This window comes from Salmo salar, chromosome ssa05 (assembly GCF_905237065.1).
Source record: "Salmo salar chromosome ssa05, Ssal_v3.1, whole genome shotgun sequence".
Lineage (NCBI taxonomy): Eukaryota > Metazoa > Chordata > Actinopteri > Salmoniformes > Salmonidae > Salmo > Salmo salar.
Window position 1 is genome coordinate 27,963,433 of NC_059446.1, and position 27,504 is coordinate 27,990,936.

The following is a 27,504-nucleotide window of genomic DNA, read 5'->3' on the forward strand; positions in this document are numbered from 1 at the left end:
GAAAGGCCATATAAATGGGATTAATTGAAGGCCATATGCGTTGGGCTTTGAGGTGTAATGAAGTGTAAGGTACTGTACTGTAGGGTCTAATGAAGGGTAATGTGCTTAGTGCTGAGCGATTAACCAACATTTTGGTTATTTGTAGGATTTAATGAAACGAATTGACCGATGTCTGTTAAATTATTTGAATTCCATTTAGTTATTTTTTTTCTGTGAGCTGAATGCGCAATTTCTCTAAAGATAAATCAGATCAAGCACGAACTTTGTGATGTAGTAGGAAGTTGTAGTTTCCAACCGGCCAGTATTCTACATTGTTTAGTGAAGAAAACGTAGGTAATTAACTACAATGACCATGATCCATTGTGCACCTACTTGTCCAGTCGGTGTGTAGCAGACACGGATAGGGAGAGAGTAATGATTGAGAGGGATAGAGAGCAGTTGCTTCGCGAGGTATCTCTACCTGAAAATACATGATCTAAGTGATTTGATGGTTGGTATTCAGCAGTCATAAAAGTATCTGTTATTTACTTTGAAAAACCACAAAAATTGTGATTTCCAGACCGCATAGCTAGCAGCTCTATAGAGGTGAGATGTTGATTTGGAATTAAATAAAACTAACGTAATATACACAACTGAAATGTTTTATTAAAGTAGAGTAATGTGAATAAATTATGAAGGGCAATGTACTGTACTGTAGGGACTAATGAAGGGTAATGTACTGTAGAGACTAATGAAGGGTAATGTGCTGTAGGGACTTATGAAGGGCAATGTACTATACTGCAGGGACTAATGAAGGGTAATGCACTGTAGGAAAAGGGGGATACCTAGTCAGTTGTACAACTGAATGCATTCACCTGAAATGTGTCTTCCGCATTTAACCCAACCCCTCTGAATCAGAGAGGTGCGGGGGGCTGCCATAATCGACATCCATGTCTTCGGCGCCCTGGGAACAGTGGGTTAACTGCCTTGCTCAGGGGCAGGCTCAGGGATTCGATCCAGCAACCTTTCGGTTACTGTCCCAACACTCTAACTAGGGACAATTGAAGGGTCATGTTCTGTAGTTAAAACATCTGTTAACTGACCACACTATGATTTTATCAGGGGGTCATGATTACTGCTCTGCGCTGCTGAGTATACAGAAACCAACTTACTTACTCACCTGCAGGAATTAAGTCAGTGCCCCTTGCAGAGTTTTGCACTAAAATAGATTACTTTCCATTTTGTAACTGTCAAATTGCTACTTAGGTCAACTACTCTAAATAACCAGGTACAAATACACTTGGCTTTACAAAACCAAGATATGCCAAGTTGAAAGTAATTGGAAAATTGCACAAACACACGTCCATATTTAGTAAGGCATAGAGTTTTGGCTCTCAGGCAATGGAAAGTAATCGGCTGACTACCTACTTTCATTACCTTGGGCTCTCTCAGGCCACTCGATCCCCACTGCTGCTTCCCTTCCCCAGACAGCTGGACTCTGGGTTATGGGAGCCTGGTGGGGCAGCCATTAATTAGAAGTAGAGGGTAACCCTCTAAAAGAAACAGATATATATCTCGGAGAAAAAAACAGAGCCATAACATTTTGTTTTTAATTGCCCAGATTAAAATGTTCTTTGGTGCTTGTCACCCCTTTCCTGGCTAGGATTATTTACGAAATTTTCCGCTGCTGAATATCACATTAGACCTTTTGAAAAGCTTTGCCCAGATTCACTTTCATATCTCCAAGCTTATTAAAGGGTTGCTCATTAAAAAAAAAACGTATGTTTTTATGTACCGCCCAAATGTTCAGTCTCCGGCTGCTGTAGGTGGCTGCAATCTGTTTTCAAGGGCATGACGTAGGCAAATTAAATCAGTGTGGTCTTTCGTGAGAAGTTACAAGTAGAGCTTTTCATTTATAAACTAAGATTACAAGTAATAGACTGTGGGAGGAACATGTGTGAAGCTGAGGCTCTCTGTGGAGTGTGAATGTGGGTATTGTCCAAGCTGCAACCGGAGATATAAGCCAACCAATTAGTTACCAGCCCAGAGTTGGGCACTTTCTGTGTTAAAAGAATCTCAAAAGTTCGCCCCACCTCTCTTATACGTTAACTTCACACTTTATCAAGACCTCCACTGTGGAACTATTTCAAGGTGGTCATTGCGAATTTAGTGTTCTGTTTTGGGGTCTAAAGAGCTGCTATGTGCAAAGTGGGACTATGATTGCCATTCTGTCTTCAGTCTCCAACTCTATCAAACAACCTGGATCTCTAATCAGCCTTAAATAGCAGTATATGGATCTTGAGTCAAGCTGTGTACCAATATGGCCTGCCCAGATAAAACTGTAATTTACTCCAAACATCCAGCTGTCCGTTTCAACAGATGTGACTACAAAGGGGCCCGGAGCAGCCTCCGCCATAAGACCTCACAGCTGTGGAGAGAACTTTAAAAAAGATTTGGCTTGTCTGTCAACGGGCTGGTGTTGAGCCAGACAGAGGGTTAGGCTTGTCTCCCAGTGTTTGTAAGACACGTCTCGAACCTCCCATTCTCCTCCTAACCTATTACGTCTACTGTGAAACAAGAATTATCTTTGATATCTACTCATTTTGACGGCTAATGCAGAAATTAAGACAAATCTGTCCCTCCAACAATGGCAGTGGTTGTTTTACTTTTCTGGATAACTAGACTGCCTTTGATTTAGCCAACAAGCTACAGATCTCAGCTTTGATAGTGTCCCACAAAAGATATGTTTAATTGTGAGGACTGGTTACAGTTCGCAGGCTGTCACTTTCACTCCCAGCAGAAGTATTTTAGAAATACTATGAAAACGTTCAACTTTTTATTAGTATCTAACAATTTAACGCTGTCAGAAAGATGAGCATAATTGTTATTCACTAGATGAGTCTTAAATACAAATGAAGCCATTCTGTGGGATTGATCAGATAGCAGCTTGTGCTTCTCTGTGATGGTTGGCGCACAGGTGATGTCATGTCTAAGTGCAGACCCAGGGGTCAAGGGTCAGAATCCAAGGGGTCAAGCTGTTGCCTGCACACAAATATAAATCCTGTAGTGAAAGTATTAGTGAGGCGGTTGGAGCGACACCTGATCTTCTTTTTGAAGAGGCCAGACATGAGTGTCTGCACTAATTAGAGGCTTGCCCAAATTGTTGAGGGACAGGGACCATTTGTAACCGGAGCAGAGCCCTTTTGTGGCATACAGATGTAGGATCTTAATTTGAGCCAGTATGCTACAACAGCAAAATAACCCTGCTGCAACAAAAGCAAATTATTATATGGATTAGAATTAATGGATGATTTTTGTAGGGGTTATAATGGAAAATCTGTCATTTCAAAGTAGAAATTACAAACAGCAGAAGCCTTTTTAAACCTCAACTACACTACAAGTTTTACAAGTTCTTCTGCAACAGGGTGATCAAATAAAGATCCTACATCTGAACGATTCAGTCACTGGAATGGAAAGAGCCGAAGTGTAGAAAGAGTTCAATTTAGATTTGGTGTGTCTCATTTTCACACAAATGCACGTGCTCACACGCTCTCACACACACGCTGGCAGGGTGTGTGTAGAAGAAGACCTCATCACCTCGGCTAACGTTCAACAAATTGCGGTTAATGTTCAAATGACGTTTGTTTCTCTCAGGACCATGCCTTAAAACTGAGCGATTTGTTACAGAGATTTATAGATTATGCCCCTTTATTACTCAAAGTAATGCAAATCCTGCAGTGGCCCCCACTTCTAAAGCCCTGTTTGAGCCTACGTGTTTCATATGTCTTACCCAGGGGTATGTGTTCTGAGCCATAACAAAAAAAGCTTGCCTGTATTCATGTGAATTTAATGTGAATCAATCAATATTTCAGAGCTCTTAGGCTGCCATAGTAATACCGTGCTATGCAATACTGTCACAAACATTAACATCTGCTAACCATGTGTATGTGACCAATACAATTTGATTTGATTTGATTTTGCCTGGAATACCTGGAGGGTTCAACCCAGATTCCCTCAAACAAAAACTTCTGATTGTTCAATCCAAATGCCCCCCATCTTGGATTTTGGATGCCAATTTGAGGAATCCCTAATACATAGCTACAGGCATCCCATTAAAATAAAAAGGTATTGATATTTCCTCAAACTGTGTACATCAAGTGCACGAACATGGTCCCTGTAAACTTGCCAAATATTCTATATCTGTCCACTAGAAAGATGTGAAAAAATAAAGAGCCAGGTTTACAATCTGTCCATGTTACCAACAGCTCTACAGTGTACCCTCAAGGCAACAGTTGGACTGAAGTCAAAGATAGACTCATCAAGTTGTAATAGTGATACTGCATGGCATTTTCACAAGCTTCACAGTTGGACTGCCCTGCACTAGAACTCTTCCCATGTGCTTGAAAGAGAGAGAGGGACAGAAAGAGATGGAAAGTGATCTGATAAGTTCGGAAGAGTTAAAGTGTCTCAAGAACTCTGGACACAGAAACATGAATATGCCAGCAGCCATCTCCACCCAGTTACACATGCCCGCTGTCAGGCTGGGCGGTATCTGGTTGGGCCATCCGATAGCGTCCGCGGATGTTTTGCCATGCTTCAGCAGGACGTGCTAACAGAGGGCCACTCCTGGTCCCATGCTGTGATGGACAGAGGACCCGAGGGGAAGTACATATTAGAGGTCGGCCGATTTATGATTTTTCAACACCGATACCGATTATTGGAGGATCAAAAACCCGATGCCGGTTAATTGGCCGATTTATTTTCTCCTTTTTTTTATAATGACAATTACAACAATACTGAATGAACACTTATTTTAACTTAATATAATACATCAATAAAACAAATTTAGCCTCAAATAAATAATGAAACATGTTCAATTTGGATTAAATAATGCAAAACAAAGTGTTGGAGATGAAAGTAAAAGTGCAATATGTGCCATGTAAGAAAGCTAATGTTTAAGTGCCTTGCTCAGAACATGGGAACATATGAAAGCTAGTGGTTCCTTTTAACATGAGTCTTCAACATTCCCAGGTAAGAAGTTTTAGGTTGTAGTTATTATATTATTATAGGAATTATAGGACTATTTCTCTCTATACGATTTGTATTTCATATACCTTTGACTATTCGATGTTCTTATAGGCACTTTAGTATTGCCAGTGTAACAGTATAGCTTCCGTCCCTCTCCTCGCTCCTACCTGGGCTCAAACCAGGAACACATCAACAACAGCCACCCTCGAAGCAGCGTTACCCATGCAGAGGAAGGGAAAAAACTACTCCAAGACTCAGAGCGAGTGACGTTTGAAACGCTATTAGCGTGCACCCGGCTAACTAGCTAGCCATTTCACATCGGTTACACCAGCCTAATCTTGGGAGTTGATAGGCTTGAAGGGGTGAAAAAAAACATAAAGTAAAAGGTTGCCAACCAACAACGCATACAAAGTAGCAACGCATACAAACCTAGCTAACTAGCTGCCGAATAGGCATCAACTCACCATGTAGCTTATTGTTAATGTTTGTCCATAGGCAAACAGACATGTGAGGACAGACATTTTTTGGAATAAACGTGATGAGTGAAAAACGCAATGAAATAGACCACTCCCTACCTGGTATCTTATTCTGCCGCTATACAACTTTGTATGCGTTGTTTTTTGGGAACCTTGTTATTTACGAAGTTTTTGGAATAGATTCCTGTTGGAACGTTCCACAAATTATACCCACCCAGGTTGAAGTCATAAACAGCGCAATGCTTGAAGCACAGCGAAGGGCTGTTTGAATGAATGCTTACGAGCCTGCTGCTGCCTACCACCGCTCAGTCAGACTGCTCTATCAAATCATAGACTTAATTATAATATAATAAACACACAGAAATACGAGCCTTGGGTCATTAATATGGTCGAATCTGAAAACTATCATCTCGAAAACAAACGTTTTTTTCTTTCAGTGACATACGGAACCGTTCCGTATTTTATCTAACGAGTGACTAAGTCTAAATATTCCTGTTAGGCATTGATGTTTATGGTTAGGTACATTGGTGCAACGACAGTACTTTTTTCGCAAATGCGCTTGTTAAATCAACACCCGTTTGTCGAAGTAGGCTGTGATTCAATGAAAATGAACAGGCACCGCATCGATCATATGCAACGCAGGACACGTTAGATAAACTAGTAATATCATCAACCATGTGTAGTTAACTAGTGATTATGTTAAGATTGATAGTTTTTGCTAAGTCTAATGCTAGCTAGCAACTTACCTTTGCTTCTTGCTGCCCTCGCGTTACAGGTAGTCAGCCTGTTAATCCTTGTGGAGTGCTATGTAAGGCAGGTGGTTAGAGCGTTGGACTGGTAACCGAAGGTTGCAAAAATGAATCCCCCCTGAACAAGGCAGTTAACCCCCGTTTCTAGGCCGTCATTGTAAATAAGAATGTGTTCTTAATCTGACTTGCCTAGTTAAATAAAGGTGTAAATATATATATATTTTTTTAAATCGGCAAATCGGTGGCCAAAAATACCGATTACCGATTGTTATGAAAACTTGAAATCGGCCCTAATTAATCGGCCATTCCGATTAATCGGTCGACCTCTAGTACATATCCTTTGGGGTAGATGGGTGAGATTTCCCCCTCACCTGGTAGGGAGTCAAAGGTTTGAGTCATTCTGTCAATCAAATCTCAGTGATTTTTACCATTGATTTTGTCTTCGACACTAGCCATAGTGGTTTATATGTTATAAGACATAGTCAGTATATGACTGACTCAATTCACATAAGGATGCCTTTTGTAGACTAAAACCAACACAAATACACTCACCTACAAACTACAAACACACATCTACAGTATAACACACACACAAAACATTGCCATGACTCAGCCAGCTTGCAGTCCTCTGTCATCCCTTCCTCACCAGCCGTCACAGTAGCATCAGTGACCTCTCCAGGGATTTCAGGTGTCAAAGCCGTCACGCTTCATGTTTAGTCTCATACAGGAGCATATGCCCGGCAGATTGAATCGTTACAGAAGGCAGTGGTCTCATGCAGCCAAATAATTTTTTCATGGCATGAAAAAAATCCAATGCCGTGTTTCAGCGACTTTTTGTCTGACCGACTTTAAACCCAAAGGCAATAAATATCCCAAAGCAAGGCCTGGAATTTACTGCACCTGTACTAACCACCCCTAAGCTGTAATAAGCAACAGATGTGCAAGCCATTGCTTTGGCCTGAAAGCAGGAATTAAAAAAAGAATTCATTGTTGGGTATTGTTTCATCACCTGAGCAAAGCGGCTTGGACACTTTTGTTTAGGGACTCATAGCGACTTTTGATTAGCGGGTAACACGGGTAAAATAAAAACTATTTTGATTCAGTGCCCTGATGGTTCTCGTGTTGTTTTATAGGAAGGGAAAAAACTGCCACGGCCACTTAGGCTTGACGTCGGAGACCGAAGCGAGACAGTCGAGGGCGCAGGTGGCACGGTGTTGAATTGTCCGATTTTTGCTGTTCCATGTGAAAATTATATTTTGTCCGCTTAACAGGCGTGACCCTCATGTCAATGCAATCCATAGCAATTAGATACAGTTTACCTCTAACCAATGTCAACTGGAATGGAGAATTATTACTGTAACCTCTGAGAACCTTCCATTAAACTTGGAGTAGAATGCTAACAGTTTTGTGGGAGTTGAGGTGTTTTGTGGTCTGACATGAATAGTGCTGGTCTATTAGGGGAACAAAAGTTATGTCTGACGTATATTACACCACATGTCTGTTAGATAAGCTCATTGCTACAGGGTTTCTGTAATGTGACACATTTATGATATAATAATGAAAACATGATAATTTTGTAATGTTACAGCAAAGTCAGAGGAAGTTTTGTTATTCCACTGTGATAGGACACATACAGCAAGCCCACAGGCTGCCTTTTCATATTGTGTGTGTGTGTGTATGTTTGTGTGTTTGCATATGTATGTGCATGCTCCTGAGTGTGATTGAGCATTCATGCATGAGTGTTGTGGAATATGACTGTGGGTAATTGTGGATGTGGGCGTCTCTCAATGTGCATGTTCATGTGAGCACTCACTCACTGTCATCTGTTTTGGGCATGGAAAGGTTAATGTTTAACAGCGGTAGCATAGATCAGAATGGTTTACCCAGTAACATGTGAACAAAGCACAATGGTAGCACTGTATAGGCCTATTTATTCAAACTCACATCCTCCCTTAATCGTGGTTACACTTTCCTCACAGGAGAAAAAATAAAAGTGGGTCAAGGAAAAGTCAGGTTTGAGGTAATTGACTCCGGGGACAACCCTCAGATCATTATGTGACATTGGTTAACCTGGAGAGTGAGGTCATCTGGAAGTCTGGATTTCACCCAGAAAAAGACAGACCTAGAGGACCACAGTGTTTCCCCCAGCAGCGGTGGCAAAGTTAGTGGTGGGGGAAGGGGGTGTGGCACGGTTTTAAAGACCCTCCTCTTGGCCACAGAGACAATGTTGCCGTTTTAAAGCAAATTTTCTGCAATTTTACACGATGGGACAGAGAACATTTTACAGTTTCAAAGAAAATATCCTGCAATTATACACATTTTCCCATGACTTATGCCTTGTTCTTATGCTATCTGAGTGACTCAATCATTATAACAAAATCAATGGGGACCCCATGCCATGCCATTTTTGGAATTTCAGATTCTTCCTCTGTCTAGTTCTTATTTCGGTGATTATTCTCAAAGATGATTTAGTGGTTTTTAAGTTTACACTGAAAACACGTGACCATCTAGCTCCAGTGCGACGTTGCTAAATGCATATAGGGAAAACGCTGGACCATGGGGCTAAACAAGGGTCAGTTAATGGAAAAGTTGAAAGGGCGACGTCTGAAAGCTGTATTATTTCTGAGAAAGTAATGAAAATGGAGGTTGAATGTAGGTATGTAAAAGAAAGATGGTTTGTAATCTCATACTGTACTGTAATCAAAGAAAGGGTTTGTGCAAGTGGAATCTGGCAATAAACTACAGAAGATCAACAAAATAGCTCTAGTTCATATTTTAACGCAAAGACCCATGACAGAAGAGATATGTGTACATATATCTTCTTCCCCATGTATTATAGTAAAGACACACTGAAACTGTACCATCAGTGGGTTATCGCCAAATGCATCCCATGACATTTTCACATGCAAATAGAATTTGATTTGTATGGTATATCAGACTGTGGTTTTTAAAGGTTCAACATGCAACATAATATCCTTTTTGGTTTTGTGGGTAGAGTACCATATCACTTTTTCTCCCCACGTGTCTAAAAACCTTTTCATCAAGGCCTAACCTCTATTTTCTATATCCATTTCCCCCCCTTTCTCAACGACATTGAGGCCAGATTTTCCTTTGACATTTCTACCCTTAATTACAGTCTTATTAAACAGGCATTCCATTCAGCGTTTAACAGATTTTTTCCCAGAGGAATTATGTTTGGGAATGGTTCCCAAATGCACATGTCTATTTATAATTGTACCAAGTATGTTTTTCATGGGGTTGGTTGTTCGCTCAACCTACATTAAAACCATGTGTATCCTACGATGCTTACTGTGCCACATGTCCACATCTACTGTATATCTGAGGTTGTGTGTTAAAGGACACATATTTTCCCATTAATCATTATGTACTTTATGAGCCTCTGTGTTCCCCACACTGTAATATAATAGGAAGGTAATTAAAGACATGCCATTGTGATGGAAGGCCTAGGCTTAATAGCATTAAAGGGCCTATCCACTTGTTGCTTCTATAGCCTTTAGAGGCCCTGCCAGCCAATGAATAGCAAGCGAGCAGTCAATCAATTGGGCCCGGTGCTGCCGTTACTTGCACCGCCAGATGAAAAGAGCTATCAAACTTTTTTATGGACATCAAAGACATCAAAGAAAAGTTGGCTGAAGCAACAAGTATGATCTGTTTATCTCTGACTGAGAACATAGTGTTTTGTCTTCTGGAAGAGGTGTATATGAGGTGTACAGCCATGAAATACTGCCTGAAGGGTAATAGACCATTTTGTGTGGGATGATGTTGCACAAAATGCAATTTTTCTATCTCCGGGGGAGTGCAAGAATCATCTTGCCGCAACAGCTCGTTTTCCCAAACAAGGTGGCTTTTCTTTTTGCTCGCTGTGGTTGGTGTTGGAAGCAAAGATTTTTCGAAGCAGTTTGATTGAGAAATATTTTGACGTGCTACCGTGTTATTATTTGTGTCGCTCTCTCCTAGCTGGCCTGCCAACAAACCTAAATAAAAACATCAAAGTCTTTTGGACAGAGCCTGATGTAAGTGTTATCTCACCAAGCGGTGTCATCACCATTATAGATCTCATATTTGTGATCGACAGTGCAGTATTTTGTGCCAGAGGAACGGACTATGGCTGTCATCTACACAGATATTGTTGTAAACCTGTATTAAAGTGGATCAAAGCGAGTTGGATCTTGGATCAGACTCTTACACACAGTGTCTCTCTGTCGACCACTCCCTCGGTCAGCAATGTTGTCTTTGGACTCTCCGAACACGATTTTGGGGTTGACATTGAATCATTCTTTGAGATTGTCCAGAGCCAGCGCAGTCGGCACTCGTGGCAAACTTTGCATGGCCTGTGTTTTTGTTTCTATCAAAAGCAAATGAGCAGGACATGAATCATGCTTGCCAGATATGAGGCACTCTCCTCTCTTAAAAATATACTGCAAAATAAAAGAGTAATTCAACTCAATGTGCCCTAAAGTGCAAATGCCTCCACATGCAGTGCCACAAAATGGTTACACATCCATTTAATTCACTAAGAAACTTCCAATGGCACGTTCCTTCAGCAAGACTATTAACGCCCTGCTATTTCCCCTGTAAGAGGTATCTGTGGGGTCTCACTGACACCAGCAGAAACAGCTGTGTTACAGATGCAGAATGTATAATTCCTTGTCAAATCATACTAGGATAGCAAGATGTATGATTTGTGACTCTTGGATATGTTCACATCATGGTGCTGTCTCCCTCTGGCTTTACCTGACTCTTGATTAGAAAATTGAAATTCTATCCTGCACAATTGAAATCCGATTATTCATCAGGAAAAGCTTCCCTTCCTCTTATTTCCCAAGGCTGTCTGTTTATAAATCTATTTGTGACATCATAACACTGTTTCCTAGGAGATTGGTTCAGCTCGCTATTGTTGTCTTGATGGGGGCTCAGGTGGGACGCAGTCAGTATATTATGGACCGGTGGGGCAGCAGACAGAGAGACGGTTTATTGGCAGTGTATTCTCCTGGAGGTGACAGGCCCTGATGGAGAGGGGGAGCGTAGAGGGGCGGCAGGAGGGGTATGATTTAAGACCCCTTGGCCGCAGGTCCCGGGGGCAACCGGCGTAGGGAGCTTGTTAAAAACCCACAGCGCCGCCTTCCATTTTAATGGCCCCCGTGTCCAACAAACTTCCTTCCAGGAGTTTATGGAGACGAGATGCGGCATCACAGCTGACAGTGGTAAGAGATTTGCGGAAATTATAGTGTCTGTGTTAGAAAGGTGCTTTGAGGTTGTTGTTGTTGTTTTCTGCTCTGGTTGTAAAAATTCACTCAAATACTCTGCCCCTACAGGGAAGGACACAGGTGCTGCTTGTAACAACACTTCATCTTTTGTCAAACGGGAGAGTGTTCAGGCACAATTCTACTTGACTAAATAAATAGTCTAATAGATATATGTTGATATTCTCTGTTTAGCCAGGGGCAGTGGACGAATGCTTTACTATATCGCATGGCAAACTAGAACAAACATTGTCCCACTCAAATATAGTATGAAGGCCCTTATCATAAGTCACCCTGCTTCAGTGTTTGTAATTAATGTTGTAGCAGTTTGTCTACTAACAAAAGTAGATAAAAGAATACAATTTACTGTGATTTCCCTTGTCAGATTGAGACTATAGTGAGTATTACTGTACATTGCAAACAGGCCTTACATGTTCAATGTTTTTTCCCTTCTTACCTACTTGGGCCCCTACTGGCCCAAACCAACTTGTTGTGAGTAAAAACTTAGTGTGTGTTGATTCCTTCAAGGATAATTTCATTATCCACAGCAACTCTCTGAAACAGTCGACTGTATTAGCAGAACATAAAACCATGGTCTCCGCATTTCAATAAAGAGGTCTCATAACCATTCATTAAGTTATACTTTTATTACTCCCATGTATTACTTTTTAAATATTATCCGGCTCTGACGATCAATATTCCATAAAAAAGCTATTTAGCTGGTAGCCTCTGTGTAATAAATTATTATTTATCTGTTCGGTGTTCGCATATTTAGACTGGCGGAACAGTCAGTGCATTCTTCCTTTTTCCTCAGAGATATAAATTTTCTTCATTTTCTCATGTCTTTTTTCTGTGGTAATATTTTATTATATTGGAGATTTTTTCTGTGGTAATGTATTGTATTGCAGTTTTTTGTGTGGTAATGTTGTACTGTATTGGAGTTTTTTTGTGTGGTAATGTTGTATTATATTAGAGGTTTTGACTCTTCCACCCCATTGCACTTCCCATTTACACGTGAATACAAGGTTTATTATTTTGAGTATGGTATTTTACTATTCCAATAAATGGACATCCAAAAACAGTTATTGTATATATATCTTTTAATCTTAGCCTTCTGTATCAGTAGGTTTCTACCATGTTGTCCTGAAATGGCCAACATCTTAAATAAAACCGCAATTACAACCCCAGCAGGGATGATGTTGACCATTACTGTTCATCTTTAAACACTCATCTTCTCTGAAACAACTCTTCTACCAATGTAAATATAACATAAAAGTAACATTCTCATTTCCCAAGGTGTCCAAGATTCCCAGCATGAGAAGATAATCACAGTCGTAGGAGAGGGAATGATCCATAGTCCAGACTTCCCATTTACCTACCCCAGGAGTACCGTGCTGGTCTGGAGACTAATGGCCTCCAGTGACAACATGAGAATCCATTTGTCCTTCGACGAGAGGTTCGGCCTGGAAGACCCAGAGGACGGAATATGCAAGTAAGATCATAAGCATAAAGGCATATAACATATGCTTATGACATACAACTGTCAGATTTAGAGTAAAATAAAAATGCAACATACTGAATAGTCAATATAGCCAAGTCAGCATGTTGTGTTTCACCTTGAGATATACCTGATGGGTGTACCGTGCCATTTAATAACTAAATGAAATACATGATGTACCATGACAATACGGTGCAGTATACTGCAACTATGCAGTGTGTAAGCCTACATGTCCATCTACAGTGGTAGTAGTTAATCTAGTTTTATTCTATGCTTTAGCCAGCTTTTCATCAGGACTTCCCGAGTTCAAATTAGCATGCGGAGGCTGTGCGCCGGGGAGCATGACACATATCATGGCTGTGTTGTGGTACATTTTTCAAGATTTAGAGTCAGAGGGCCCATTTGTGAAATTGCCTTTTGCCCAGTGTGGCAGCTGATGAAAATTGAAAAAGTACAGCCCAGAGTGAGTTGTTTTGCCGAGGCCATATGGCGTGGGTGCATATTTCGTCAGCAGCAAGTTCCCCTACATATGGGCTGTGTGATTGGACAAATGACGGAGAGGTCTTTCCCCTCAGGAGCTAAAGTCTGTGAAGGGTCTTAGACCTCCCCTTATTTGATCTAATCCCCCCTTTCAATTACTAGCTACCTTTGTCTCTATTGCCGTTCATTAGGAACAGCAGTGCTGAGCCAGTCTGTGATCGATTTCCTTCATGCATTATACTCAGCATCCGGGTGTCAATACATCCATCCATCCAGTCTGACTGCCTGGTTGGTATGGAGAGATCCTGTAGAAAGCATAGGGGGAGAGAACAGAGAGTGGCTAGCTATTGTTGGAGAGCCCCCTGATGGTAGTTATGATGTATGACATGACCGTGCCACAGACAGCCAGATCCCCAGAGATGTCATCATAGGCTGATCCTATAGCTGATTCTGGGGTCAGAAGAACCAAAAGGGGGCATTTACACCTTATAGTAAAGGTTGTCTCATCGTGTCCAGAGGGTTCAGTGCTGGTAATTTGACCCCACGTTCAGCCATTTTGGGTGGGTGGATCTCTTTTGATGAATGGGGTCACTGTGCTGTCTGAAGCCCAAGAGGAGGAGTCCCACGGTGGGGAAGAGTGAGGATTGACAGCCTTTGTGCTGGCCCTACCTCCATACAAGACTGCACTAGTTGCAGTCCCAGAGGATGGGAGCAGACGATAACAACATCCTCTTGCACGGTCATACAAGTATTGCCACCTCTCCGTTTTTACCTCCCTCTTCTTTCATTTGCCAACAGAGAACACATTTTATTTGATCAGGTCCCAAGACACAGTTGGCAGAGATAGCAAACAGATGAATAGGTGCACACACAAGCAGAAGCAGACACATCTTCACAAGTCTTTCTCTCCTTTACACACTCACACTCTCTCTTTTACACACACTCTCTCTCTCTCTCTCTCTCTCGCTCTGTCTGTATCCTCCTCCCCTATTTGCTTCTCTCTTACACATGCACATGCTAAAAATGAAAAGCCGAAAAAGAAAACTGTTGCCGGCCAAAATGACAACAACAAAAAAAGGTTAATTTGCATAATTTTGTGGAATTAAATTGGCCTGTGTGTATTTTCCTTAGTCATCATGTATCTTATTTATCAAACACAACTATCACACGCTCCTGCAGCTCCTCAGCTGGTTGCTGCTGGAGTAAAACATGCACTTTTATAAGCCCATTCATTGCGTAACATTTCTAAATGCAATCGCATGTTAAAACAGTTTTGGTGCACGAGTAAAAAGAGCTACTATTTTTATTCATAAATTGGCAATTGAAGCACGCCTCCCGTTCACCATTCAAGTGCAGACAACAGGCTATCAGCGCGTCACCCACCATTTTACAATGTGAGCTGGAGGCAGTATTCATTTGTCTTTAAACTGTGTATGCTTGAACAAGCATTATAACTCCGCCTGAAAAAATGCCCACCTTTTATGGTGACAATATCGCCCTTATTTGCTGTATTTTCATGTCTGTCACATATGGAACCGCTCTCATCAGGTGCGCTGTTTAGAATGGTGTTTTCCTACATTTTGGAAAATTATTGAAAATGACATTTTATTGGCTGCTTCATTACAGGAGTTCCATGTTCTGTTAAGAACGTACCCAATACATATGGGTCCACTAAACTTCTCAAATGGCCAGTAAATTGAAATCTTCCCGGTCACATTTTCCTAACTGTCACACACACACTCTTGTCAGCTCTACCCCCTTCCACCACATTGTGTACATCCCCGTTTATCTTGTAGTCGGTGCACCCCCATAGGTATCCAATCCAAGCTGAAATGTAAAGGGAAAACATTCACACACACACACACACACACACACACACACACACACACACACACACACACACACACACACACACACAGCATTATCTTGTTAATTGTGCTCTACCCAACGCCTCACAGCACATTAACTAGTAAATAAATAAGAGAATACAAATCCTCAAATCCTTGGTTCTCTAATTAGCAGCAGTAGCCGGGGATAAAACAAATTAAAGAGTGGGGGGGGAACTCCAGAGAGACAGAAAGAGAGAGCCCCTGCAGTGAACAAGAAGAGAAGAATCTTCAGTAGTTCAGATGCTCATCTACTATTCTGCTTGTCTGAGGGGGGATGAAAAACATTCTTCCCAAATCCAGTGGAGAAAAGTCATATTGCCAACCTGTCAGTTGGCATAGCAGCACAGAGACACACGGCTACAGTGGCTTTAATCATTCTCCAGAACTTTTACTGTATTTCTATAAATAATGTGTTGGAGTGTGGCATTACACATGAAACTATGTAATAAGCAGGTTGCACTGCATTATAGATTAGCCATCTGCCACCGTGGGGCTGTCAGCCTGCTTAACAGTCCTCCAAACCGTATCAGGAAAGAAGGGCTGAATATTGAAAGCTAGTGATGTGTACTGTGTACTGTTATAACATGTAGTCAAAAACCCACATCATAGGTTGTGAATATCCAGCTATACTGTATGTCTCGAACACAAATTAATGGAAAAGATAGTGCCTTCAAAAAGTATTCATATCCCTTGACTTATTCCACATTTTGTTGTTACAGCCTGAATTCAAAATGTATTACTTTTTTTTTAAATTTCACCCATCTAAACATAATACCCATAATGACAAAGTGAAAACATGATTATAGAACATTTATTGAAAATAAAATACATTTCCGTAAGTATTCACACCCCTTTGCTATGACACTCCAACTTGAGCTCAGGTGCATCCAATTTCCTTTGATCATCCTTGAGATGTCACTACAATTTGATTGGAGTCCACCTGTGGCCAATTCAATTGTTTGGTCATGATTTAGAAAGAAACACAAATGTCTATATAAGGTCCCACAGTTGACAGTCCATGTCAGAGCAGAAATTTGACCATGAAGTCATAGATCTCTGAGTTAGAATTGTGATGAGGCATATATTTGGGTGTTGAAAGGTTCCAAGAGAACAGTGGTCTCCATCATTGGGAAATTGAAAAAATATGGAACTACCCAGACTAGAGCTGACCGTCTGACCAAACTGAGCAACTGGGCAAGATGGACAGGTCAGGGAGGTGACCAAGAACCCAATGACCACTCTGACAAAACTACAGGGTTCCTTGGCTGAGATGGGAGAACCTGCCAGAAGGACAACAGTCTCTACAGCGATTCACCAATCTGGGCTTTATGGGAGGGTGGCCAGACAGAAGCCATTACTGAGAAAAAAGCACATAACAGCATGCCTGGAGTTTGCAAAAAGGCACATGAAAGACAAAGATCATAAGACAAAAGATTAAATATGACATCAAACATGTAACTCTGGCCTGAATGCAAAGCTCTATGTCTGGAGAAAACCAGGCACAGCTTATCACCTGTTTAAAACCTGTCTTGGGGAGATGGGACGCTCAGAGCGCCAAATTCAAAACAACAAAATATCATAATTCAAAGTTCTCAAACATACGACTATTTTACACCATTTTAAAAGGTACACTTCTCCTTAATGTAACCACATTGTCCGATTTCAAAAAGGCTTTACGGCGAAAGCATAAAGTTAGATTATGTTAGGACAGGTACAACACAAGTAAAACCACACAGCCATTTTCCAAGCAGGAGACGGGTCACAAATACCAGAAATTCAGCTAAAATTAAGCACTAACCATTGACGATCTTCATCAGATGACACTCCTAGGACTCAATGTTAGACAATACATGTGTTTTGTTCGATAAAGTTCATATTTATATCCAAAAACAGCATTTTACATTGGCACATGATGTTCAGAAAATATTTTGCCTCCAATACTGCCGGTGAATCAGCACAACAATTTACAAAAATACTCATCATAAACGTTTATAAAATATTAAACTGTTATTCAAAGAATTTTAGATAACCATCTCCTTTATGCAACCGCTGTGACAGATTTCAAAAAAGCTTCACGGGGAAGTATGGCGCTCAGAAACATACACTAGGCAATACAGATACCCGCCATTTTGGAGTCATCTAAAATCATAAATAGCATTATAAATATTCACTTACCTTTGATGATCTTCATCAGAAGGCACTTCCAGGAATCCCAGGTCCACAATAAATGTTGTTTTGTTCGATAAAGTCCATCATTTCCATAATTTATGTCCAAATACCTCCTTGTTGTTTGCGCGTTCAGTAAGCTACTCCAAATGTAGGAAGCGCGGCCAAAATGTCATGATGAAAAGTCAAAAAAAGTTATATTTACGTTCGTTGAAACATGTCAAACGTTGTATAACATCAATCTTTAGGGCCTTTTTCACTTAAAACTTCAATAATATTCCAACCGGACGATTCCAATGTCTTGAAAAATGTTATGGAACACAGCTACCCCTCACGTGAATGCTCGCCAATGAACTCATGACATTTTCTGAGTCAGTAACTTCCAGGTCCTCTTGTTCGCTCTGTGTTCACCGCAAAAGCCTGAAACTAGGTTCTAAAGACTGTTGACATCTAGTGGACATCTAAATGAACCCTAAGTCACTGTGTGTTGGCTAGGCAATGACTTGAAAAGACTACAAGCTCCAGATTTCCCACTTCCTGGTTAGATTTTTCTCAGGTTTTTGCCTGCCATATGAGTTCTGTTATACTCACAGACATCATTCAAACAGTTTTAGAAACTTCAGTGTTTTCTATCCACATCTACTAATAATATGCATATTCTAGTTCCTGGGCCCGAGTAGTAGGCCATTTAATTTGGGTACGTTTTTCATCCGGCCGTGAAAATACTGCCCCCTACCCTAGAGAAGTTAACACCATCCCTACCGTGAAGCATGGTGGTGACAGCATAATGCTATAGTGATGCTTTTCAGCTGCAGGGACTGGGAGACTGGTAAGGATAGAGGGAACAATGAATGGAGCCAAATACAGGCAAATCCTCGTTAGCCTTTTAAAATTATAAACTTGGATTAGCTAACACAACGTGCCATTGGAACACAGGAGTGATGATTGCTGATAATGGGTCTCTGTACGCCTATGTAGATATTCTATAAAACATCTGCCGTTTCCAGCTACAATAGTCATTTGCAACATTAACAATGTCGACACTGTATTTCTAATCAATTTGATGTTATTTTAATGGACGAACAATGTGCTCTTCTTTCAAAAACAAGGACATTTTTAAGTGACCCCAAACTTTTGAAGGTAGTGTATGTAAATGAGATATTTCTGTATGAGTTCAGGCTGTAACACAACAAAATGTGGAATAAATCAAGGGGTATGAATACTTACTGAAGGCACTGTAGGCACTGAATAAAATTCATGTTTGAATGAGATTTATAGTATATTGATAACATTAGGCACGTTAACTATTGCATGTGTATAAGAAAACGTTTGCACCTTACGTCTCCCTCTGAACTCCATTGAGCCCCTCCTTTCCTCCTGCGTGACCTTTCCCAAATCAAAGGCAACCATGTCAGGAAATTTGTCAGACAAGGTTTATTTAACATCACAGCAAATCCCTTTTTAGTTGTATGCGTGTCCCCTGTGTTGTTTTTATAGAAACCAGCTTAAACTGAAACTGTCAGGGAGATGGAAAATGTAAACAATGTCCTCGGTAACCAAATATCTCTATTGGCAGCGCTGAATGAAAGGTAAGTGTGCCTGTCAACAACGCTTGAGTGATTAGTACCAGACTTGACTGTGGACTGTGAAACAAGGGTTTATTGAATGTGGATCATTGGTTCCACAAAATAACAAGACCCACTACCTTGGAACGACTCTTTGAAATTAGGATTAAAGGTTTTCTGGAACTCTGCCGTATTTAGAGAGTGATAAAACAAGGTAAGGTTGTCTGTCCCCTCTCTCCACTCTAGAATGCTAATTGACCACATTTCTGAAACAAATGAATCAATAGAGATAAGATGTGAATTAGTTACTCAAGTAATTTCCATTAAGACCAGTGACGAGTCAACTACGTCCGAAGCCGAAATAGAAATCTGAATACCAACAGTAAAAAAAATAGAGTAACAAAACCTATTATGCCGGAATACATTGTTGCAAAACACAATCACAGATGCACATTTGTCCTGATTGTTTTCCTTCTACTCAATTCCTGAAAGTGATCATGTAATCCCAAATAAAGTACAGATTATTTTAATCGTCTGTAATATGACTTTGTAAAGATCTATCAGATTTTGTTTACAAGGCACGGGCAAGGTAACTCTTATTCGAGGAGCCAAGAGGCATCGTTGCGAGTGGAGCGCTATGCTATCGCTAATGAGCACAGGTTTAATTAAAAAGTAAATCCAAAACTCAACAAAAGATGTATTTGCTTACATTGTTTAGCGTTAGCCTAATAGACTTGTGCCAGGGTTTGTGTCTGGCCCATTATCGCTAACCAGAGGCGACGACTGCTAATACTTTCCCTCCTAACCCACTTGAGGTTGCTCACTGAATGATTGCACAAGCAATACTCAGCTTATGTTTTCTTCATTTAATATCGACTCTAAATTTTGGAGCTGCCCATCGCTCCCGGCGGAGACACTTTGAGCATTAGGCCCCACCGTTAGAAACCATTTAGTGATAGAATAGCCCTTTCTCCTCAGAGAGAGAGAACTGGATGGATGGATGGAGGGGAAGGGAAATATAAAACAGGAGGGGGCTGTGTAGGGCAGCTACAGCTCAGTGGGGGTGTATTAGGGCTCCAGAGGGACAAAGCTAACCTCACAATAAGCAATCGCAGGCAATTTATGAAATAACATCATGCTACATGGGTAAGGTCCCAGATTGAGAGAAGGAATCATGAAAGCCCTCTAGATTTCCACACCAATTCAGTGCCTCAGATGATATATAAATGTGCCAGCACCCAGTTTGGTGTGTAATGTTCAGTATATGCATTAAGTGCTCTCTTTCAATGCATGCCAACTTTATGTCCTGTCTCCAATGGCAATGTGAATTCAGGGGACCACACATATTGAGCCAAAGCTCTCTCTCTCACCTCCCCTCTCTCACTCGCTATCCCTCCCCTTTCTCTATGTGGCCTTTTTCCAGGTATGATTTTGTGGAGATCGAGGAGCCATCTGAGAACACCATCCTGGGCCGCTGGTGCGGATCCCAGGTACCCGCCAGTCACACGTCCAAAGGCAGTCAGATCCGGGTGCGATTTATCTCCGACGAGTACTTCCCCTCCGAGCCCGGGTTTAGCATTCGCTACTCCCTGCTCCCAATGGTAAGCCACCTTTCCTCTGAGCACACAAACAACACAAAAACACTCCCTTACATAATGATCTATTATTTAATCTGTTGTTCTGTATGTGCAAACCTCTCTCAACGTGTTTGTTTTGACCAATGTTTATACCTAAGTGATGTTGTAATAGAAGTCGTGACTGTATGGACATTTGATGCACCTGTGATCCAATCAGACAAGGTTTTGATAAGAGGCAATGGTGCTGGAGTGTTAGGCTCTCAGGCACAGCATGGCCTGCTGACTCTGGTTGGGTTGAATCCACATCTAATTATTCTCCTCCGACTGATGAAGAATAGTGCTGGAGGAAATACCAGCCATTTACGGGCTCCCGACCATATTTTTTCCACTGATTGTAACTTGTTGTTGTACATAATGTTTCTGACATTGTTTCCTATGACCGAATAGAGCTTCTGGACATCAGAGCAGTTATCATTAACCTCGATTTGGATGAGGACTTTGACGTCAATGAGTCGGAGGCAAAGGCCCAAGTCCCCGACACGTGGAGAAGGAGGAGGTGGCGCTGTAGAGGCCGGCGTGCGGGGTACCTGACAAGACTACATCAGAGAGTAGATAAACCGCCTCTGCCCTCTGTTCTATTGGTGAACGTGCAATCACTGGAGAACAAACTGGACGAGCTCCGTTCGAGACTATCCTATCAACGTGATCTAAAGAACTGCAATATCCTATGTTTCTCAGAGTTATGGCTGAACAAGGACATGGAAAATATAAATCTAGCTGTTTTTTCTATACATCGGCAGGACAGAACGGCAGCGGCGGGGAAGCTCAGGGGAGGGGGTTTGTGTCTGTTGTTAACAGCTAGTATGCAGTCTCTAATATTAAGGAAGTCTCGAGGTTCTGCTCAAGTGAAGTAGAATAACTCTTGATAAGCTGTAGACCATACTATTTGCCAAGAGTTATCTATATTTTTCATAGCTGCCTATTTACCACCACACTCAACGCGCTGTATAGAGCCATAAACAAACAAGAAAATTATCATCCAGAGGTGGTGGCCCTTGTGGTCGGTGATTTTAATGCAGGAAAACTAAAATCCATTTTACATAATTTCTACCAGCATGCCATCTAGAAGTGAAGAAACTCTAGATCACCTTTACTCTACACACAGAGACGCATACAAAGCTCTCCCTCGCCCTTCGTTTGGCAAATCTGACCATAACTATATCCTGCCCATTCCTGCTTACAAGCAAAAACTCAAACAGGAAGTATCAGTGACGCGCTCAATATAGATTTGGTCCGATGAAATGAATGCTAAGCTACAGGACTGTTTCGCTAGCACAGACTGGAATATGTTCTGGGATTCATCCGATAACAATGAGGAGTATACCACATCGGTCACCGGCTTCATTAAGAAGTGCATCAGACAACGTCGTCTCCACAGTGACCATACGTACATATCCCAACCCGAAGTCATGGATTACAAGTAAGATCCGCACAGAGCTAAAGGCTATAGCTGCAGCGTTCAAGGAGCGTGCCACTAATCCGGATGCTACGCCCAGCAATTTAACCATCAAACAGGCAAAGCATCAATACAGGACCAAGATCATCTCCTACTACACCGGCTCTGATGCTCGTCGGATGTGGCAGGGCTTGCAAACTATCACGGATTACAAAGGGAAACCCAGCCGCGAGCTGCCCAGTGACGCAAGCCTAGAAGATGAGCTAAATACTTTCTATGCTCGCTTCGGGAAAAACAACACTGAACCATGCATGAGTGCACCAGCTGTTCAAGACAACTGTGTGATCACGCTCGCCATAGCCGATGTGAGCAAGACCTTTAAACAGGTTAACATTCACAAGGTCGCAGGGCCAGACGGATTACCAGGATACTTACTCAGAGCATGCGCTGACCAGCTAGCAAGTTGTCTTCACTGATATTTTCAACCTCTCCCTGGCCCAGTCTGTAAAACCTACATGTTTCAAGCAGACTACCATAGTCCGTGTGCCCAAGAAGGCCAAGGTAGCCTGTCTAAATTATTATCACTCCTTAGCACTCTGATCTGTAGCCATGAAATGCTTTGAAATGCTGGTCATGGCTCACATCAACACCATCATCCCAGACACCCCGGACCCACTCCAATTCACATACCGCCGCAACAGATCCACAGATGACACAATCTCTATTGCACTTCACACTGCGTTTTTCAATTACCGCACGGCAAGTGGTACCGGAGCACCAAGTCTGGGACCAAAAGGCTCCTGAACAGCTTCTACCCCCAAGCCATAAGACTGCTGAACAGTTAATCAAATGGCTATAGGGACTATTTGCATTGAACCCCTTATTATGTTATGTTTATTTTTTTACACTGAAATTCTTGCACTGGCTATGTGCACACTTACTAGACTCTACTCACACACTCACACATACTAGACTGACACACTCACACTCACACACACACACACACACACTGCTACTTTGTTTATTATCTCTCCTAATTGCCTAGTCACTTTTACACCTATGTACATGTACATTACCACAATTACCTCAACTACCTCGTAGCCCTGCACATTGACTCTGTACCGGTTCTCCTTGTATATAGCCTCGTTATTGTTATTTTTTGTAACTATTTCCTTATTATTATATTTATTTTTTACTTGTGCTTTGTTGGGAAAGGGCTCGTAAGTAAGCATTTCACAGTAAAGTCTACACCTGTTGTATTTGGTGCATGTGACAAATGAAATTTGATTTGATATAAAAATTGGATTAAGAGCTAGATCCAACTATTAGCTTTGGACTTGTGTCTAAAATACAGGTTTTTACATGGCTCTCTCATTCTGTCTCTCTTTCTCTCCATTTCTTCCATCCTTTCTCTCTCAATTCAGTCAGCCTTTATTGGCAGGATGTGTGTCAATAGTCCCAATTTAGGTCATGAAAGATCACATTACTCTGTCTGTCTGTCTGTCTGTTTACATCCTATTCGCATCCTATTCGCCTCTCCTCTTTCTCTCTCTAAACTCTCTGTCACTTTTTTCCTTTCCTGACCCGAGTCTTCTCTCCAACCTCCCCCTCCCCTCTTTCTCTCTCCTTCCTTCTCTCTCTCCTCATCCCAGACCACACACAGAGAGGCCCCTTCATACCCACACAATTCACTTACGAAAAAACCCAGAGATAAACTGAAGTGAAGACTGCCATGTTTTAACCTGTCATGTTGCAGTTGTGTGCGCCTCATTCTAAGTAAACAGCTCTTCCCTTCATTAATCCGTAATGGCCTGCAGCACAGAGAAATCATTTCTGTTACTGACAGGCACAAATGGGAGAAGGAGGTCAGCAACCGTGCATATTTTTGTCTGTTTTCCCTTTTTTCTGAGAACGGGACAGGTTCTTTTTCTTTCATTCGCTTTTGCAGTTTTCTTTTGGTTTATAATTACCACATTCTTTCACTTGGTTTTATTGACTCTGCTCTCTTTTTGGTAGATGAGCTGACACTTCCACGTGTTTCTTTAAACAAATGCATTTCCTGTACTTTCTGACTCTTTTCAGGTTTCTGATACTTTTTTCAGAATCTCAAGTATACAGCTGTCTAACATGTTGTCCTTCTTCTATTAATGTGAGCCATGACTCTTTTCACCCAAAATTCTACCTAAAAGTTTGCCATATACTTTCAAACCATAAACATGGTCAAATGTGGAGGTGAGTTCTTATTCTACACCGTATAGTGTGTACAATCAGTTATATTCATTAGATGAAATCTGCAGGCCAATATGCTTAACTGAAGGGACTCACCCACACATGCATACACATAAACAAAGGCCTGACCTGTCTTAATACCTTTCATGCAAATTGCCTTTCATGCAATTTGCCCTAAACATTATAATAATTGACATTCATTTGGTTGTGTAATAACTTGTAACCCATTTTCTGCAATAGGAGACAGTACAGAGAAAGCCGTTTGTGTTCATTATGCTTTAATGATATCAGTCAAGACTAATAGTATGCTGGGCCGATCATAGTTAACCCTAATTTTGCACATACACTCTTAGAAAAAATGTTTACAAAAGGGTTATTTGGCTGTCCCAATAGGAGAGTCCTTTTTTGGTTCCAGGTAAAAACCTTTTTGGTTCCAGGAAGAACCCTTTTAGATTCCAGATAGCACTGAATGTGAGTAAAACTGATGTCACCAACTTCAGCCATGTTCCAGTTTAAAGGTGATCCATTTGGATTGTTCAATGACTCAAAGTGTCATTAGATCAGAACATTTCAGAAGTCATTAAAAACATCCTATCCAGTGACATGAGACCCTTTACAAGCCATGCTCCCTCCCTTGGCCAAGACTGTTTAGTCGGGCTGAATTTTCCAAATATGTTTTCCTATCACTGAATACGGTTACAGTTGAAGTCGGAAGTTTACATACACTTAGGTTGGAGTCATTAAAACTCGTTTTTCAACCACTCCAACCACTGTAGAGGCAGATAATTGGCTTTGAAGAGTGATCCTCAGAAATATAGCTGTGACAACACATCACAGTACCTGTGAAAGGAGCGAGGGGTGCATTTACAGTATATAGGGCTGTTGAGACGAGGATGGTCATGACAACAGGAAATGACATATCAATCTCTGAAGAGGTAATCTATGCGTGACCTTTGGAAGCCCGTTCCCAGCACCAACATTTTTTAATCTGACAACGAGTTATGAGATAATAAGTGAGAATGTACAGTTGAAGTCGGAAGTTTACATACACTTAGGTTGGAGTTATTAAAACTTGTTTTTCAACCAGTCCACAAATTTCTTGTTAACAAACTATAGTTTTGGCAAGTCGGTTAGGACATCTATTTTGTGCATAATTCACTGTATCACAATTCCAGTGGGTCAGAAGTTCACATACACTAAGCTGACTGTGCCTTTAAACAGCTTGAAAATTATGTCATGGCTTTAGAAGCTTCTGATAGGCTAATTGACATCATTTGAGTCATTTGGCAGTGTACCTGTGGATGTATTTCAAGGCCTACCTTCAAACTCAGTGCCTCTTTGCTTCACATCATGGGAGAATCAAAAGAAATCAGCCAAGACCTCAGAAAAAACATTGGAGACCTCTACAAGCCTGGTTCTTCCTTGGGAGCAATTTCTAAATGCCTGAAGGTACCACGTTCATCTGTACAAACAATAGTATGCAAGTATAAACACCATGTGACCACGCAGCCATCATACCGCTCAGGAAGAAGACGCGCTCTGTCTCCTAGAGATGAACGTACTTTGGTGGCGAAAAGTGCAAATCAGTCCCAGAACAACAGCAAAGGACCTTGTGAAGATGCTGGAGGAAACAGGTACAAAAGTATCTATATCCATAGTAAAACGAGTCCTATATTGGCATAACCTGAAAAGCCGCTCAGTAAGGAAGAAGCCACTGCTTTAAAACTGCCATACAAAAGCCAGACTACAGTTTGCAACTGCACATGGGGACAAAGATTGTACTTTTTGGAGAAATGTCCTCTGGTCTGATGAAACAAAAATAGAACTGTTTGGCCATAATGACCATCGTTATGTTTGGAGGAAAAAGGGGAGGCTTGCAAGCCGAAGAACCCCATCCCAACAGTGAAGCACGGGGGTGGCAGCATCATGCTGTGGGGTTGCTTTGCTGCAGGAGGGACTGGTGCACTTCACAAAATAGATGGCATCATGAGGTGGGAAATTTTGTGGATATATTGAAGCAACATCTCAAGACATCAGTCAGGAAGTTAAAGCTTGGTCGCAAATGGGTCTTCCAAATGGACAATGACCCCAATCATACTTCCAAAGTTGTGGCAAAATGGCTTAAGGACAACAAAGTCAAGGTATTGGAGTGGCCATCACAAAGCCCTGACCACAAAATTTGTGGGCAGAACTGAAAAAGTGTGTGCGAGCAAGGAGGCCTACAAACCTGACTCAATTACACCAGCTCAGGAGGAAGGAGGAATGGGCCAAACTTCACCCAACTTATTGTGGGAAGCTTGTGGAAGGCTAACTGAAATGTTTGACCCAAGTTAAACAATTTAAAGGCAATGCTACCAAATACTAATTGAGTGTATATACACTTCTGACCCACTGGGAATGTGATGAAAGAAATAAAAGCTGAAATAAATCATTCTCTCTACTATTATTCTGACATTTCACATTCTTAAAATAAAGTGGTGATCCTAACTGACCTAATTCAGGGATTTTTACTAGTATTAAATGTCAGGAATTGTGAAAAAACTGAGTTTAAATGTATTTGGCTAAGGTGTATGTAAACTTCCGACTTCAACTGTACATGCACTCAATAATGTGATTATTGTGGCTAGTCAGATGAATATAATAGTTAGATTAAAACGTTTACATGCTTTGCAAGAAGAACGATTTCCCTAAAAATCCTGTTTACATGGACACATCTGAAATCAGGCTACCTGATGGAACTCTGATAAATGCAGAAAATCGGCAATCAAAATAGACCTTCTACCACAGTGATCATGTTATTTTGGACATAGAAGTAGTTTTAACATACAAACTTTATAAGACGCATACATTCAGTTGTTCCGAGCACACTTCACTCATGCTAAAGAAGGAGACACACTCGGCCGGTGCTAGCACATGTGCAGATCAAATTCACAGCTGGAACGCCGATTTAAGGTTTTTACATGTCCTAATAATTCGAAAGACTGCTCAGAAAACCATGTGTTTTTAATCTGTGTATGGTTACTTCGATTTTGACCTTACGCCGATTTAAGATAAGCAGAGTAAGGTGTTTACATGACTTTTGCCATGTAACCTTTTATTTAACTAGGCAAGTCAGTCAAGAACAAATTCTTATTTACAATGACGGCCT

At 41.2% G+C, this 27,504-nt stretch overlaps 1 protein-coding gene across 3 annotated transcripts in view; it reads left to right on the forward strand.

The window, feature by feature from the left end:
• The window catches only part of LOC106604525 (platelet-derived growth factor C), a 65,411-nt gene that overhangs the window by 20,328 nt on the left and 17,579 nt on the right, over window positions 1-27,504 (forward strand). For 2 of the 3 annotated variants that reach the window (XM_014199211.2, XM_014199212.2), the window contains exons 2-3: window positions 12,793-12,988; window positions 20,518-20,695. In XM_014199211.2, coding sequence (XP_014054686.1) covers window positions 12,793-12,988; window positions 20,518-20,695 — 374 coding nt within the window. Of the gene's footprint in view, window positions 1-11,184; window positions 11,458-12,792; window positions 12,989-20,517; window positions 20,696-27,504 lie in introns of those variants that run through there. The other variant, XM_014199213.2, reaches the window with a different exon arrangement.